Source organism: Electrophorus electricus, chromosome 10 (assembly GCF_013358815.1).
Source record: "Electrophorus electricus isolate fEleEle1 chromosome 10, fEleEle1.pri, whole genome shotgun sequence".
NCBI classification, from domain to species: Eukaryota; Metazoa; Chordata; class Actinopteri; order Gymnotiformes; family Gymnotidae; genus Electrophorus; species Electrophorus electricus.
In genome coordinates, this window is record NC_049544.1 from 21054710 (window position 1) to 21069341 (window position 14632).

The 14632-nt window shown below is 52.5% G+C and overlaps 1 protein-coding gene across 3 annotated transcripts in view; it reads left to right on the forward strand.

Moving 5' to 3' along the window:
* The window catches only part of cdkal1 (CDK5 regulatory subunit associated protein 1-like 1), a 208665-nt gene that overhangs the window by 54240 nt on the left and 139793 nt on the right, over positions 1–14632 (forward strand). For all 3 annotated transcript variants that reach the window (XM_035530936.1, XM_035530937.1, XM_035530938.1), the window contains exons 5-6: positions 9107–9203; positions 12587–12635. In XM_035530936.1, coding sequence (XP_035386829.1) covers positions 9107–9203; positions 12587–12635 — 146 coding nt within the window. The remainder of the gene's footprint in view (positions 1–9106; positions 9204–12586; positions 12636–14632) is intronic.

The following is a 14632-nucleotide window of genomic DNA, read 5'->3' on the forward strand; positions in this document are numbered from 1 at the left end:
CAGGTTGGGGTTGGGGTTAGAGTTGGAATTATGGTTAGAGTTAGGCTTGGGGTTAAGGTTAGGATTAGAGTTAACATTATGGTTATGGTTAGGGCTAGCATTATGGTTAGAGTTGGGTTAGGGTTGGGGTTAGGGTTATGGTTAGAGTTAGGGTTATGGTTAGGGTTGGGTTAGGGTGGGGAACTGCCTGAGCGCGTTGCTGGCTCTGGTTTGCGCTTGAATGCAAAACATCCAGGAGTGGGTGTGTGTGTGTGTGTGTGTGTGTGTGTGTGTGTGTGTGTGTGTGTGTGTGTGTGTGTGGGTGTGTGTGTGGGTGTGTGGGGGTGTGTGGGTGTGTGTGTGTGTGTGTGTGGCCTCCTCTCATCAGGGACGTGGTTGTTTACAGTAAATGCTGCACTGCAGCTCTGAGTCTAAAGCCAGCCACTCCCCCTTCAGCCCTGCCCTCTTATTCACACTTTTGTTTCTGTTTCTTTTCTCTCTCTCTCTCTCTCTCTCTCTCTCTCTCTCATTGTCTCGTTCCCTTGCTTCTCCTCATCCCCCATCCTCCTCTGCTCCTGCTCCCACCCCTCTGGGGCTTGTCCATGACTTCCTAACGAGGATCGCTGCTGACAACCTCGCCGCACCTCGTCGGCCTCCATGCTCCTCGGCCGCGTTTGAGCCGCGCACCTGCGATGGCCGCGCTGTTTTTATTTCCCGCTTGTATAAAAGTGGAGAAGGCAATGAGACTCATTTGGGGGGGGGGGGGGGGGGGTTGTGTGCATGCACGTGAGAGCCTGTTGAGGCCTTAATACGCAGGAGTGCCTCGTTTTGCTCTGGGCGGGTCTCGCCGCTGCCCCCTGCTGCTGGGGAGGAGGCATGGTGTTAAACGGCACAGTTGGCCCTGCAAGGTCAGCCCAGAGAGGAGGACGACCAATCAGCATCCCTGAGTGGGAAGGACTCGGGTGTCCTCGTGCAGGTACCCCCCCCACCCCACGCCCGATGCCCCTGTCACCTTGGAATTGCTCCTTTACACTACCCCGTCGGTGCACATGGCGGATATGTGGGAACCGAGCAATGGTTCCCCTCCCCCCAATGTGCCAAGACAAGATCTTGGCGCACAGGGCTACTGCGCCACACACACACACACACACACACACACACCCCGAAGCATTCACCCATCGCTGTGGCGTTGTCCAAGCGTTGGCCGTCACACACACCATCCTGCTATAAATTATCAAAGCGCTTATTAAATGTGGTTAGACGTGCAGGGTTTTCCTCTCTTTTCTCCATGCCCCTTTAGGCAGGGATCTTGCAGCGCCGCGCGGAAAGATGAACGAGGCAGAGAAGCAGGAATCCGTGTTTTTAAAGACGGGGTCTTTGTGTCTGACTCTCTCTCTCACTACGCCACTCCAGCTTGTAACGAGAGGGGGGCCGCTCGGAGCCAGAACGAACGGAATGGGGGGACGTTCGAGAACAAAGGCCGTGCCGAGCGCTTTTCATCCGGCCCAGGGTGGGAGGGGGGAGGGGGGGGGACCACGCCGCGCTGCTAACAAGTGCGGCTAGCGGGGTCTGTTTTATTAAAATCTTCTACACCACCCCCCCAGCTTAATGTAATGAACCTTGCCTTGAACCTTCTGTTTAATTGCTAGCACCCCCCCCCCCCCCCCGCCCTTATTTGTATTTTTCCCGAGGAAAGGAAAAAAATAGCAGTTTTTCATTCCAATAATTAATTTTTCAGGGAGCGCTGCTGAATAGCGATTTAATTAGGCAGCTGGCATCGCGTGAGCTTTTGGACTTTTTCCCCCCCAATAAGAATGCTGTCTGGAATAAATAAGGATCCTCTGAAAAGGAAAAGAACGGCCCTCGCGCTGAGCCCTGCTGCATTATTTCATAGGAAATGGAAGCTGAGGTAATGACTGGGGAGGGGGTGGAGGGTGAAGGACTTTTTAGTGTTGAGCCATGTTGGGTTTTTTGTTTTGTTGTGGTGGTGGTGGGGGGTGGTGGTGGGGGGGTTCTCCTCTCTACTGCCCCTTGTGGGAGGCCTGAGGATACTTTACATTATGAGGCAGTAAAAACTCCTGCTCCACCACTACCACCACTCTGTAGACGCCATCCCCTGCTCCACCACCACTCTGTAGACTCCATCACCCTGCTCCACCACCACCACCACTCTGTAGACTCCATCACCTGCTCCACCACCACCACTCTGTAGACACCATCCCCTGCTCCACCACCACCACTCTGTAGACTCCATCACCTGCTCCACCACCACCACTCTGTAGACACCATCACCTGCTCCACCACCACCACTCTGTAGACACCATAACCTCCACCACCACCACCACCACACTGTAGACTCCATCACCTGCTCCACCCCCACCACTTTGTAGACACCATCACCTCCTCCACCAGCACCACCACTGTAGACACCATCACCCTGCTCCACCATCACCACCACCACTCTGTAGACTCCATCACCTGCTCCACCACCAACACCACTCTGTAGACTCCATCACCTGCTCCACCACCACCACGCTGTAGACTCCATCACCTGCTCCACCACCACCACCACTCTGTAGACTCCATCACCCTGCACCCTTCTACACCGTAACAAGAACTACTGGCACTACTGAGAATGTTTTTTTGAGCGTTCAGAAAGTGTGACTGTTCTAAAAGGTCCCTGACTAAGAGATACAATGGGCTTCTCAAGTGGCTTTGCAGATCTCCAGAGAAGCCCCTCAGACCTTGGACACTGGCCTTAAAGCCCCCTACGGTCTGTCTTCTGGACACTGGAATAGAGGCTCCTTGCTGAGAACTTCTCATCCTAACCAAGTTCTGTCAAATGTAAAGTACTGTCCACGGGGACCGTCCTAGGCTTCAAGGTCTTCAAACACCTAAACACACACACACACACGCACACACACACACACACACACACACACACACACACACACACACACGCTCCCCTCAAAGTCTCTTTGTGTTGGCTTCTAAAAGCGCAGACTCCTTGGCTTTCCAGCAGGACAGACCGCATCTACGCGGTCCATCTCATCTTTGAGCCGGGGGCTCCTGGGCCTTCCTATTAGCCTGAGGCACGAGGTCGAGCCACTGGGTGCAACGGGGGTATCGCTTAGCGAAATCAGTAGCCCAGCCAGGTCCCGGCTGGTGCGCATTGTCTCCAAAGGACGCTTTGCCTGCACTCGGCAGATGTGTGTCGCCACCCCTCTGCCTCTGAAAACATTAAAGTTTCTACACACACACACGTGCACACACTCGCCACTGTGTCCCCTGTTCTCCACTCTGAGGTTGAATCTATGTGCCAGCCGCATCACAGATGTCCCATTCGCACGGCCTCCAGGGACAACACTAAAGTATTTTTATTTTCATTGTGCTTCTAATTTTTGGACAAAGTTGATCATTTGTGAAGTGTTTTTAGCTGGCAAAGATGTATTATTTTATATATTGTATATATTAAAAAAAACAAAACAAAACAAAAAAAACACTCAGAACCGGACCTGGTATCAGGGCTCGTTGGGAAAATACTTGAATGTAATAAAAGAAAAAATCAGTTTGAGCAGCAATCCTAAAAATAAAGAGACTCGCGCTGTGCATGTGATATTTATGTAACTACGTCTCCCGGTACACTCAACGCCCACTGACGGGAAATCAGAACTCACTGGCCGGTTCATCCATCATCTCCGTCACAGACATGACCAATCACGGTGCCCGTTGTTCAGTTTCATGTGCACTCGCTTATCAGCTGTCGGTTATTAGCCTTAAATGAATCTACCAGGGAGCAGCCAAACGGGGGGGGGGGACGCCCTTTCCTCTGACGTGACATTTCCCACGTTCGCATTTATTACCCACAATTAAACAGGACTGCGCTCCCAGTGCTGGGCCCGTTTCTCCCAAGTCCTGATGTCTTTTTAATAAAGCTCATTTGCATGTTTATTGTGTTAGCGTCCTGTTATCTTGGGGAGAAGGGGGCTGTCCGTGCCTGTCCCAGCCGAGGGTGGTGTAGGGTGGAGCAGAGAATGCGTCTGTCCTAATGCATCATTCATGCACCCCTGTGCGTGGAGGTCATCGCCATGACGAATAACTAAGCAGAGGTGAAGGAGTCTGCTCCTGAGCGCATCGTGGCTTCCTCTGCTCCTTCTCAGTCCTGAGCTCCAACCAGCCAGAGATACTCTAGGAACACCTTACGGGCTAAGTCGGCCTAGGAGGGGAGGCGCGTTTGATTCTAGTATCAGAGTAATATAGTGGGTTTTTTGGGTTTTTTTGCCCTTTCAGACTTGCCTCCGGTAGAGTGAATGTGAAAAAAAAACAAAACAGCTTCTAAAGTCGTTTGAGCCTTTTTTATTTTTTATTTTTTGATATCTGACCTTTTATTCGTACTCACCATGTAGGAAATTGCAGATTTTGAACGAGCTCCCTGATGCCGATTGTCCACGTTAGTCCGCGCTCGAGACCCGCACGGAGTGAGAATGCGAAGTGCGCGACGTTGGCAGGGAGCGGCGTAGCTTTTGCAAGCTCTGAGCCTTTCATCCGTCCGCAAGCGAGGTTAAAAGCAGCCGAGCGCGCCGACGCGTGAAGTGGTAAAACTCCGCCGCACGTGTTTTTATTCTACGTGTGCCAGCCTTAATGTTTCGGCCAACCTTTGTGAAGTCCTCTAAGATGAGAGAGCGCACGCACGCGCCCGCGTTTGCTCAAGGCCATGTCTAGGTATTCTGAGCTAACCGCCTTCACCAATACTGTCATCGACATCTCGGCGTATAAACACAAAATGATAAATAATTCCGTAGTGGAAATTGTGTCGCTGGGGTTGAAATAATTGAAACGTCAATGCAGTCAGACAGAAGTTCAGCCTTCGGTACGGGTAGAAAACAAATTTTCCTGTATGTTTAGAGCAGGTCTGAGCTCCAGGAAATGAAGCAAGTCGATACGTTTAACCTGAAGGACAGTTCTGTGTGACAGCCTGCAGCCGTGGCTCCTTCTGTCCTTTTCCACTGAGCTAAGGTGTTATCAGGTTATTTGGTATGCATCATTAACCTGAAATGGACCACCGTCGGGTACCGCCCAGGGCTGGCAGGAGCTTGATGGGGTAATATTGAATACCGGGGAGGGTGCAGAGAATAGGGTAATATTGAATGCCGGGGTGGGGGGCAACTCTTGAAAAGTTAAGCTACTGTAATGTGATTTGTGTCCTGCCTTAGCAATGACTACCTGTGACGCAGCAGATGACGCGTCTTGCACCGCAGACATGTTTCGCTGGGCACCTCACCTGCATCGGCGCACAGGTGCCCCGTTCCTCCCACGATCTCTTATCCGTCCTCCCGGGAAGTGGCAAGCAAACGGCGAAAGAACACAGCGACGATGGTGCACAGAAGCGAGCGTGCCACGACAGTTCCCCTGCACAAGAGGCTCGGCCCCGTAGTAGCTGTTGGTCTCCGCCCAGACGCTACATAACCACTTGATATTCTGCAATCGTAATGCTTCATAAGCACTTCATAACGCCTGCCATCTAATGATCACTTCTTATGTCTCTGTCTACTGCCCGGAGACTTGTTGGATCCATTGTGGGTTGCGACAATGCAGTTGCCGGGGATCAGTCAAGTATGTTATTTATTCATCGATCCGTCTGTCCTGATTGGTTGATTGATTGCTTCCTTCCCCACTGACCTCATCTCAGCCTTGGCTGCTCCGTCGCTCGTCCACGTCTCGCCTGCTGGCCCACGTACAGAGAGCTAACGGATGTAAGGTGAGGTCAGGGTAAAGTTGTATAGCAGCCTGCAAGGAGGACCGGGGGCCTGTCATTTTACTTCTGCACAGAATTATTCCACACCACTACCCATAACCATGCGTTTACATTCAGCGATGGAACCTGGAGACGATTCTCTCGCCCCTGTACAGCAATCAGCTTTGTGTCAACAGGAGCGCTGAGCTGTTTCCACAGGGACACAGATCAGAACGATAGCGCTGCCTGGCAGGTTTATCACTGCTAACGTTCCCGCCATTTCATCTTCCGCTCGCTCCTTGTTACAACGCGGCTTACATGCAAGAACTTCCGAAGGCCTTAAATCCTTTATCCTGGGTTTATTAGAGTTGTGCCGCAAACACACTTTGTACTAATATTAGTAATATCGATTCTAAAAGCGATAGCTTGACTAAGCACGTCAGGAACCTGGTGTTAGTCGCGGTTAGTCGAGTTAGCTGCCGTTATCTGCCAGACCCTCGTTTTGTTTCTTTTTACAAGCTGCGGTGGTCTTTTGGGCTAACGTTTCTTTTAAGATACCACTATCACCTTTCGACCTGTGGTTGTTGTGGGCCGTGACCGCGTGCCAGACTCTCGCGGTGTCAGAACATCCGCGTTTTGACTGGCGAGCCATTAAGGAAAGCAGATGGCTCCTGCGCATCAATCCGCACCCGGCTCACGTCTGGCACGGTGCAGTCCCAGAATGCGGCATGCGGCGGGAAAACTTTGCTTGTTGTTGCTTTGGCGTGTGGCGTGTCCTGGGCCAGAGCGGGAGCCGTTTAAACGGTGTCCCTGCGGAGAGCACTGGTGACACTGGTCCACTGCACACGCTCGCACACACTGTTAACTCCTCTGCTATAGCACATATCCACAGAGATCAGAATGGGCCATGGGTTGTGGCGATCACCTTTGCCGACATAATCACGCGACTCTCTCTCCCCCAACACACTGACTGCTGTCATTCCATCCTGTGGTACAGCATAGAGACTGATGTGTGTAGCCCTGGCTGGTGTGGGCTGCAGACGTGAAGATCACTAGCACAGAAACGGCGCGGATGCATGTGGACAGGCTGTCTGCACGCATCTCGCTGACGTCTGGACCAGAGAAGGTCCCGCGTCTCTCATGACACCTCATGCATTTCTCATGACGCCTCGCGTCGTTCCGGGCTCCGTTTCCAGGGGCTCGTCACGCTCGCGTACAGCTCCAGCAGCAATGCGGGATGGCAGCGTTGGGGGAGCGCTGACGTCTCCAGCACGTCTCGCCGAGTCCGACATGTCCGTTGAAAGTCTGGGAGTTTTCGAGTGGAAATGGAAACTATGGCGGAGTTTGAGTGTAGTTCTTCACTTCCCTGTGTGGGAAACAGCACGACAGTACAGTGTCCGGACACTGCAGGAACGCTGTCCTAAAATGAGTTATGATGTGTGGTATAGTGAGTCACTGAATGCTTAAATGAGTAGTTGTCTCTGTGTGTGTGTGTGTGTGTGTGTGTGTGTGTGTGTGTATATTTTAATGCTGGCTGAGATTGGCACAAGGAACTTTGTGTGTTGTTCCAGAGAGAGGTGGAAGACTTTAGCACACGTGCGCATGCACACACACCGTAGCCCTTTTAACGTGTTTGCACACATATAGCAGAGTGCTCTGGAGCGAATACGCCTGATGAAAACAGTCAAGACATCAACGTCAAATTCGTCTGCAGGAAGTGCAGCAGTGGCGTGTGAATTCAGACGGTTATGCGGGTGATGGGTGAACGAGCCTGTCGGGGTCATCGTACCCGGGATGAGCCGTGTTTGGCAGATCACACAGCTTAAAGCTGGTTTTCCCCTCACAGCACAATGTTGTCGTATTCGGTCTGAGCTCATGCGGGATATGACGGTTGTCTTCACAGTGTGTTAGAAACCCTCCGCCTCTTTTCTTTGCACGTCTTCTGTCCAAAAACTGGGACTTTCCCTCCTAGCGGCTAGTCACTAATTAGCTATTTCCTGAGACGTATCCTGCCTCTTGCGCTGCAGCACATGCAACTCGGAAACCGCATTGCCGTGGCAGCCGTGGGACCGTGTGTCGCAGAAGCCCGTGAGCGAGCCAACCGGACGACTGCGCCGACGCCCAAGTCTCCTTTCCGCTGCACTTCTAACACGAGCTGTTAGGTGCTGTTCTGGCTCGCTGTGTTGACGGTTTGGCCTTTTTACCCACCTGCCCCCACCCACAGCACAGTTTTTACCCCGAAAGGTTCGTTCTAACCTCTCTTGTCTCTTGAACCCTTTTATTAAAGTGGACCAGGCTTTAACGGGACGGGCAGCTCGGAGACGCCCTGTCGTCCCCGAGTCTTCTGCGACGTTTCCTTCGTCTCTCTCCATCTGTCGTCTCGCAGGGACGTCTTCGCTGCTACAGAGTGGTTCTCCCTCTCACTCCACGTTTCTCGCCCTGTTTCTCCCTCTCACTCCCTGTTTCTCCCTCTCACTCCACGTTTCTCGCCCTGTTTCTCCCTCTCACTCCCTGTTTCTCGACCTCACTCCACGTTTCTCGCCCTGTTTCTCCCTCTCACTCCCTGTTTCTCCTTCTCACTCCACGTTTCTCGCCCTGTTTCTCCCTCTCACTCCGTTTCTTGACGTGGTCCTGCCTCTCACGCCACATTTCTCACCGTGGTTCTCCAGTCGCTCTCGCAAGGCCTCTGGTTTCGACCAGCCGGCTCGTGGTACCGCAGACTCATCAGTCACTGATCCTGGACCTGCTCCGCCATCCTGCAGGGTTTTGTTTCAGGCGCGTCTCCTGTTCTAACTTGGTTCCTCTGGGGTAACCCGCCTCTTTGGGAGCCCCCCGATGGCCCGCCAGGCTTGGCCTGGAGCTTCACGAGGAGAGCCGCTGTCCTGGCTACCCGCTCCTCCTGCTCTGTCGACATGGGCCGGTTCTGGATTTGTTGCCTGCACTGCCGTGGCTCCGGTTCTCGAGGAGTTCATCTGGAGTTCACCGCAACGGCCGCCGGCTGCGTCTCGCATATGCGGCTTTCGGACGCTAACCAGGAGATCAGAGTGAACCTCTGGAAAGAGACAGAGGCATTTCTGCAGTTATTCATAATTCCTTTTTTTTTTGTAACATGCAGCACTGTGCGTGCTTGCGTGTGTGTGTGTGTGTGTGTGTGTGTGTGTGTGTGTGTGTGTGCCATAAAACCGAGGGAGAAATGCGTTTTATGTTTCGTGACACACCCTTTAGGCAGTGCTGGTTGTGAAGTGTCATTTCCTTTTAAGTCTCCCTCTCACTCGAATGTCTTCAAAGCATTTCAACAGACCTGCTCCAGAGTACCCACTTGCATGATCTCACCATGCTCTCCTCTGTCTCTCTCTCTCTCTCTCTCTCTCTCTCTCTCTCTCTCTCACACAGGAAGGCACAAGATCAGAACAAGACTGTGGTGGTGGCTGGTTGCGTTCCTCAGGCCCAGCCGAGAATGGACTACCTCAAGGGCCTGAGCATAATTGGGGTAAGAGCCCTGTCCCTGTAGAGCATCCACATGGTAAACACAAGCAAATGCTGTAGGAAACGAGCAAAATTATTCAACTACAAACATCAAAGCGGCAGATTAAAGTGCGATTTTGTCAGGGCTTGCCTTTTCACCGAGGCCTTCGGCACCGTTAATACCTGAGAGCCTCGGGGCTTCCGGCTCGTCATTCCGTGATTATTCACCGAGAGACGCCCAGGAAACCTCTGCCCGCACCAGGCCGAGGATGCGATGGTTGGCCGATCCCCTGACACGCCTTCCTAACCGTTGGAGACATCACCTTATGCAAATGAGCCTTCTGCTTTGCATATTCTGCCTAGGTTGTTTCCTGACTTTCGAGAACGTTCCCGGGAGGCTTTTTTGAGCTCTTTCACCCTAATCAGTGGGTTATGTAATCTCGTGATTGAAGAGCCGTCACGCACTTGCTCGCAGGTCTGCGGCTCAGCCGCGTCCGTCGGTTCCCCACGCGACTACGCCGTGCATGGCGTGGTAGACTGTTGCGCGTACACCTGAACAGCGAGTCGGAACGGTTCCTGGGCGAGATTGCCCGAGATCTCCCCTCACCCTGCCACCAGGGTAGGTGGAGACAACGCATGGGGTAGTAATCTCCTCCCCACAGCTCCACCCAGCCCGAACGGGGACTGCCGGTGGTGCTTCCCTGGGGAACAGCGACCACTCCGGTTAGATAAACTGATGGAGGCTTTTTTTTTTTTCAAAACACCATTTGACCTTTGATTGAGAGAAGAAGAGGGGGGACTCCAACCAGAGTCTTTGGGCGTAGCACCCTTCATGCACCGCCCTCGCACCAAAGTAACTCGGTCTCCCTCTGGCTACATCCAGCTGGGCGGAGAGAAGGAGGCACTTTAAATCCCAGTATGGCAGGGGTCAAGAAGTGGTAGTGGTGTCCTGCAAAAAAAGCATCCACACCACTCATGTCTTTTTGTGTATATATGACTGAAAGTGGAGCAGAGAGCATGTGTTCCTGAGCACGGACCTAGAATATCCAAACACCCCCCCCCCCACCCCCCTGTCTCTCTCTCACACACACACACACACACACACACACACACAACCTGGACATGTGAGTCTCAGCAACAGCCTTTACCTTCAAGGAAGAAAGCAGTGAGAACATATAAAAAAATAATAGTTTTTCTCATTTTTGTTATTTATGTTTTTTATGCAACCATGTTGTTTGTTATAAAATGCCTCCCAGCTTAGCCGAGCACAGCTACATTACATCTAGACAACACGTCGGCACTTTGAATGGTCCCTCGACCCTAACGTTGAGTCAGTGTGCTTTGAAAACAACCCCCCCCCCCTGCTATGGGCGGAGCCTCCTTGACCCAAGAGCAGAGCAGCTATGCCCCACCCCCCCCCACAATTCCCTCCTCCGAGAGATCCTGCTCGATGAACGTATCCCCGCTGGCTCTGCGGCTTCAGTGGGCCGTTCCGCCGAGCCGGCAGGCCCTGCAGGGGTGGTCCGACTCCGAGCGACCTCGTGCTGCTCAGAGAAGACCCAGACAGCCGTGCCGTTAGGGGGCCATTGATTAGCGTTACATAGCCTGGCATAAGTGTGAGTGGCGCCTCTCCCTGTCTCCATAGGTGAGGGAGCAGGAGGAGAGAGGGAGGGCAAGAACGAGGGAGCACAGCTTGCTCGGCTATTTAGTCATGGGGTAGAGAACACAATTACAGCATGTTTGCCGCCAATTGGTCGAATTCTGCAATCGTACAGTCCCTGTGCAGAAATGAAACGTTGGCAGAGTATCTGTCAAACGTTCCCCGGGGATGATATTTCAGTTCTCCATTTCTCTCTTGCTCTTTTGTCCTCTGTCTCTCTCTCTCTCTCTCTCTCTCTCTCCCCTTCTCTCTCTCTTTCTCACCCCCCGACTCTTTCTACTCATCCGTGCAGTGTTTCGGCAGGGATGTCCGGCTGTGGATTCAGCCCTCACGCCGTGGCCGGGCATCTATGCCGAGACCGGACAGATTCACGAATCGGAGCCGGCTGAAAGGTTGTACCCAAACCGCCCCAAACGCAACCAAACTTCCCCGGGGTATTTTAGCTCAGGCAGCTCTCGGTCTCTGAGCTCCGTGGCTGTTTTGCTGACTGAGCTCCCAGAATAACAGCGTCTTCTGCAGTGTTGTGTCGCTCACCTTTTGGCGCTTTGCTGTTTAAAGGAGGCCCTTCATGGGTGAGGCTTTATGCTCATAAACCAGTACGCATGCAGTTATAAATATTTATAATGGCATGTTGTCCATTGGTCCAAAGAAGGATGATACGGCCAATAAGGGCAGACGTGATGGACATGAGTGACAAGGCTCTAGTGCTCTGTCTCAGCTGTAGCCAAGAGTGGCTCCAGAAAGATCTTGACTGCTCCTCACCAAAGTTCTGGATGTTCAGAAGGATCTTGACTGCTCCTCACCAAAGTTCTGGATGTTCAGAAGGATCTTGACTGCTTGTCACCAAAGTTCTGGATGTTCCGAAGGATCTTCAGAAGGATTACTCTCCTGACCATCAGTACACAGGTGGCATCGCGAGTCCACGAATGGTTTGCATCCCCGAAAGCAGCGAGCATCCCAGTATAAGACCCACGTTTACCCAGTTAAACCCCTACACACGGGGCCCAGGGAGCATGTTTGTTTACTGCAGAGGGGCGCAGACGTTGACAGATGCGGAGATGACCCAAACGCTCCCTTTCTCTCGCTGAGTAGGGGGTTGTGACCCAGCCAGCGCCTAGCTGTGCATCTGTGCGTCTGTCTGCAAACCTCCACTCTCTACTTTATCCTCAGTCAAACTGCGTCAATAAAATCTTTGCGGTTGGAAGTCTTCAGCGTTGTGCTTCCCTGTGTTTTCGTCGTCTCTCCTGACAGCACGGACACACACTTACTTTATCTGAATTGCTTTTGGTTATTTAAGCTTGACTTGTGGGGATTTTAAAGGACATGGCAACCCGCTCAGCAACGGCAGTAGCCAAAGGGCTTTGGCTCTCAGCGTCGGAAGGGTGACTTGTCTCTTTACAGGCTTTGTTTATTATCCATACTCTCAGTCTGAAGTGTCCCCACCCACCCCTCTCTGGCCCACACACGCACGGACCCCGACCGTGTCGGTCATCGCGTGTTCGATCCTGTCCGTCTCGGTGCAGGATGGGTTTTGCGGCAGGGTGAAAGTGCCACGTGATTGGATATTGAAAATCCATAAAAGCTGAGTGTGTGTGGGCGCGGGGGTGGGGGTGGGGGGGCGTGTTTATGAATACTCTAGGTACAGGGTAGATATCCTGTCATTTGATTCTCTCTCTCTCTCTCTCTCTCATTCTGTTGTGTTCTATCTCTGTCTATCTCTCCCTCTGCTCCTTGCTTTATCTGTGTAGGTTCAGCAGATTGATCGAGTCGTGGAGGTGGTGGATGAGGCAGTCAAAGGTGAGTCGTAGTGTCGTCTCACTATCTTCACGTCCCGCTGGCACAACCGGACGCTCGTCCCGCACGCATGCTCACAGGTCCCGCACACACGCACCCTCGCGCGCAAACTGCCCGTCACACTAATTGTAACTGAAGAATACAGAAGGGCGCCGAGTCGTGGTTTTCCCGGTAACGGCTTATTGATGGCGTCTCTTATAATGCAGCTCAACGGGTTCGAAGAAAAGACGTAATCTCTCATATTTTGACCCTAGATGTGCTAGTTTGACTTCAGTTTAATTCTCCAATTTCTTCAGCCCACATACTGAAAACCACTTGGCCTTCTCTGGCTTGTTGCAGTTTAAAAGTCCGGGCATTTCAAAGCTCCGTATGTCTCTAAAAAACCACCACTGTAAACAGCTCAAGGTTTTTAGGAGCTGTTCTGTTCTCTGTTCGCTTTCTGTGCTCACCGAGCTAGTGAAGATGAAGTGGGCTCGCGCTTGTACTTGGGCCAGAAATGTCCTCTCCTTACGAACGTGGCTCACAAAATTGGTTTCAGCGGGTCGGAGACGCGTCCCCGGTGCATCTCGAATGGCCCGGGCCAAAGCGGGAGAGCGTCCTGCCATACGGCGCGGACGTTGTCCCAAAATGTGGGCCTTAGAAAATGTGTGGGACTCATAGGTGGGATTCGTGCTCCTGATCCAGGGAGATTTTGACCGTGACTCACGATTGGCGCTTAACTGAAAACGCGGGTCGTCATGGCGACGCGCAAAGCCCCGCGGCATCCCTGGGCCGGTGGAACCGCTCGGAGCATCCTGCTGACCCAGAAGAGTGGAGTGTGTGTTGCACAGCTGAGGAGGGAGAGTGGAGTGTGTGTTGCACACCTCTGAATTGTCCCAGTGTGCTGAGAGGAATTTGAGCAGTGCTGGGTGTTTTAGAAACCATGGAGAAGAGTATGGAGTCCTCCCCCACCAGCTGGGATCACAGAGGTGTGTGTGAGTGTGTGTGTGTGCGTGTGTGTGTGTGTGTGTGTTTGTGTCTCACGTGTCTGGGGCAGCCTGATGACTCCTCTGGTTTTCCTTTTCTCTTCTGCCATGGGGATCCCAGAGCCAATGGGAAATAGAGTACAGCAGAGTCGCCTGGAAAATCCGCTAGAAAACACACACGCGCACACATGTATATGTGCGTGCACACACACACACACCTTTGGCTTGTCTCTGTGAAGGTTTGTGCACGTCTCTGCTTGCCTGTGGTAAAGACAGAGACTTTGGCCCTTCATCAGTGTGGGAGCGGGATGTCCACCCCAAAGACAGGGAGAGACCCCCACCCCCAACACACACACACACACACACACACACACACACACACACACACACACACACACACATCCTCGTAGTTGTATCCTGTATTTCTGGAAGCGCTATCCCCTCTGTTCTCTGGCTGTCTCCTTTGTCTCTGTGGCCTCTTGGAACCACTGAATTGGAAAATGACTCACCATACGTCTGTATTGTCCCCTCTGTCACACACACACACACACACACACGCACATGCAATTATTTCCATGTAGATGGGTTGGATGAATTATTTAGCAAATGTTATTAGTTGGTGGCGTTTAAGTCTGAATGTAGAGGGTGTAATTAAATTCTACCCTTGGATGGAGAGGGACCACATCAACCCCTGACACACTGAACCGCATATGGGGCCTTGATATTGGATACATCTGGACGGACACCGTGCGCACACGCACACACACACACACACACACACACACACACACACACACACACACACACACACACACACACACACACACACACAAAGTGTGAAAGAGTGAAAGAGTCCTGGCACCTGAGAGATCTCTGATATTCTTTCTTTGTCTCTCCCTTTCTCTCTTTCTCTATCTCTCTCTCTGTAACGGCCACTGATGAAGGGACGTTTCGGCAGGCCTAGTCAGGCGTGCGGAGACCCAGAGCAGGTCATGCCGTGGCCGTCTGCTGGCCCCGCTTGTGCCGCCGGTGCGA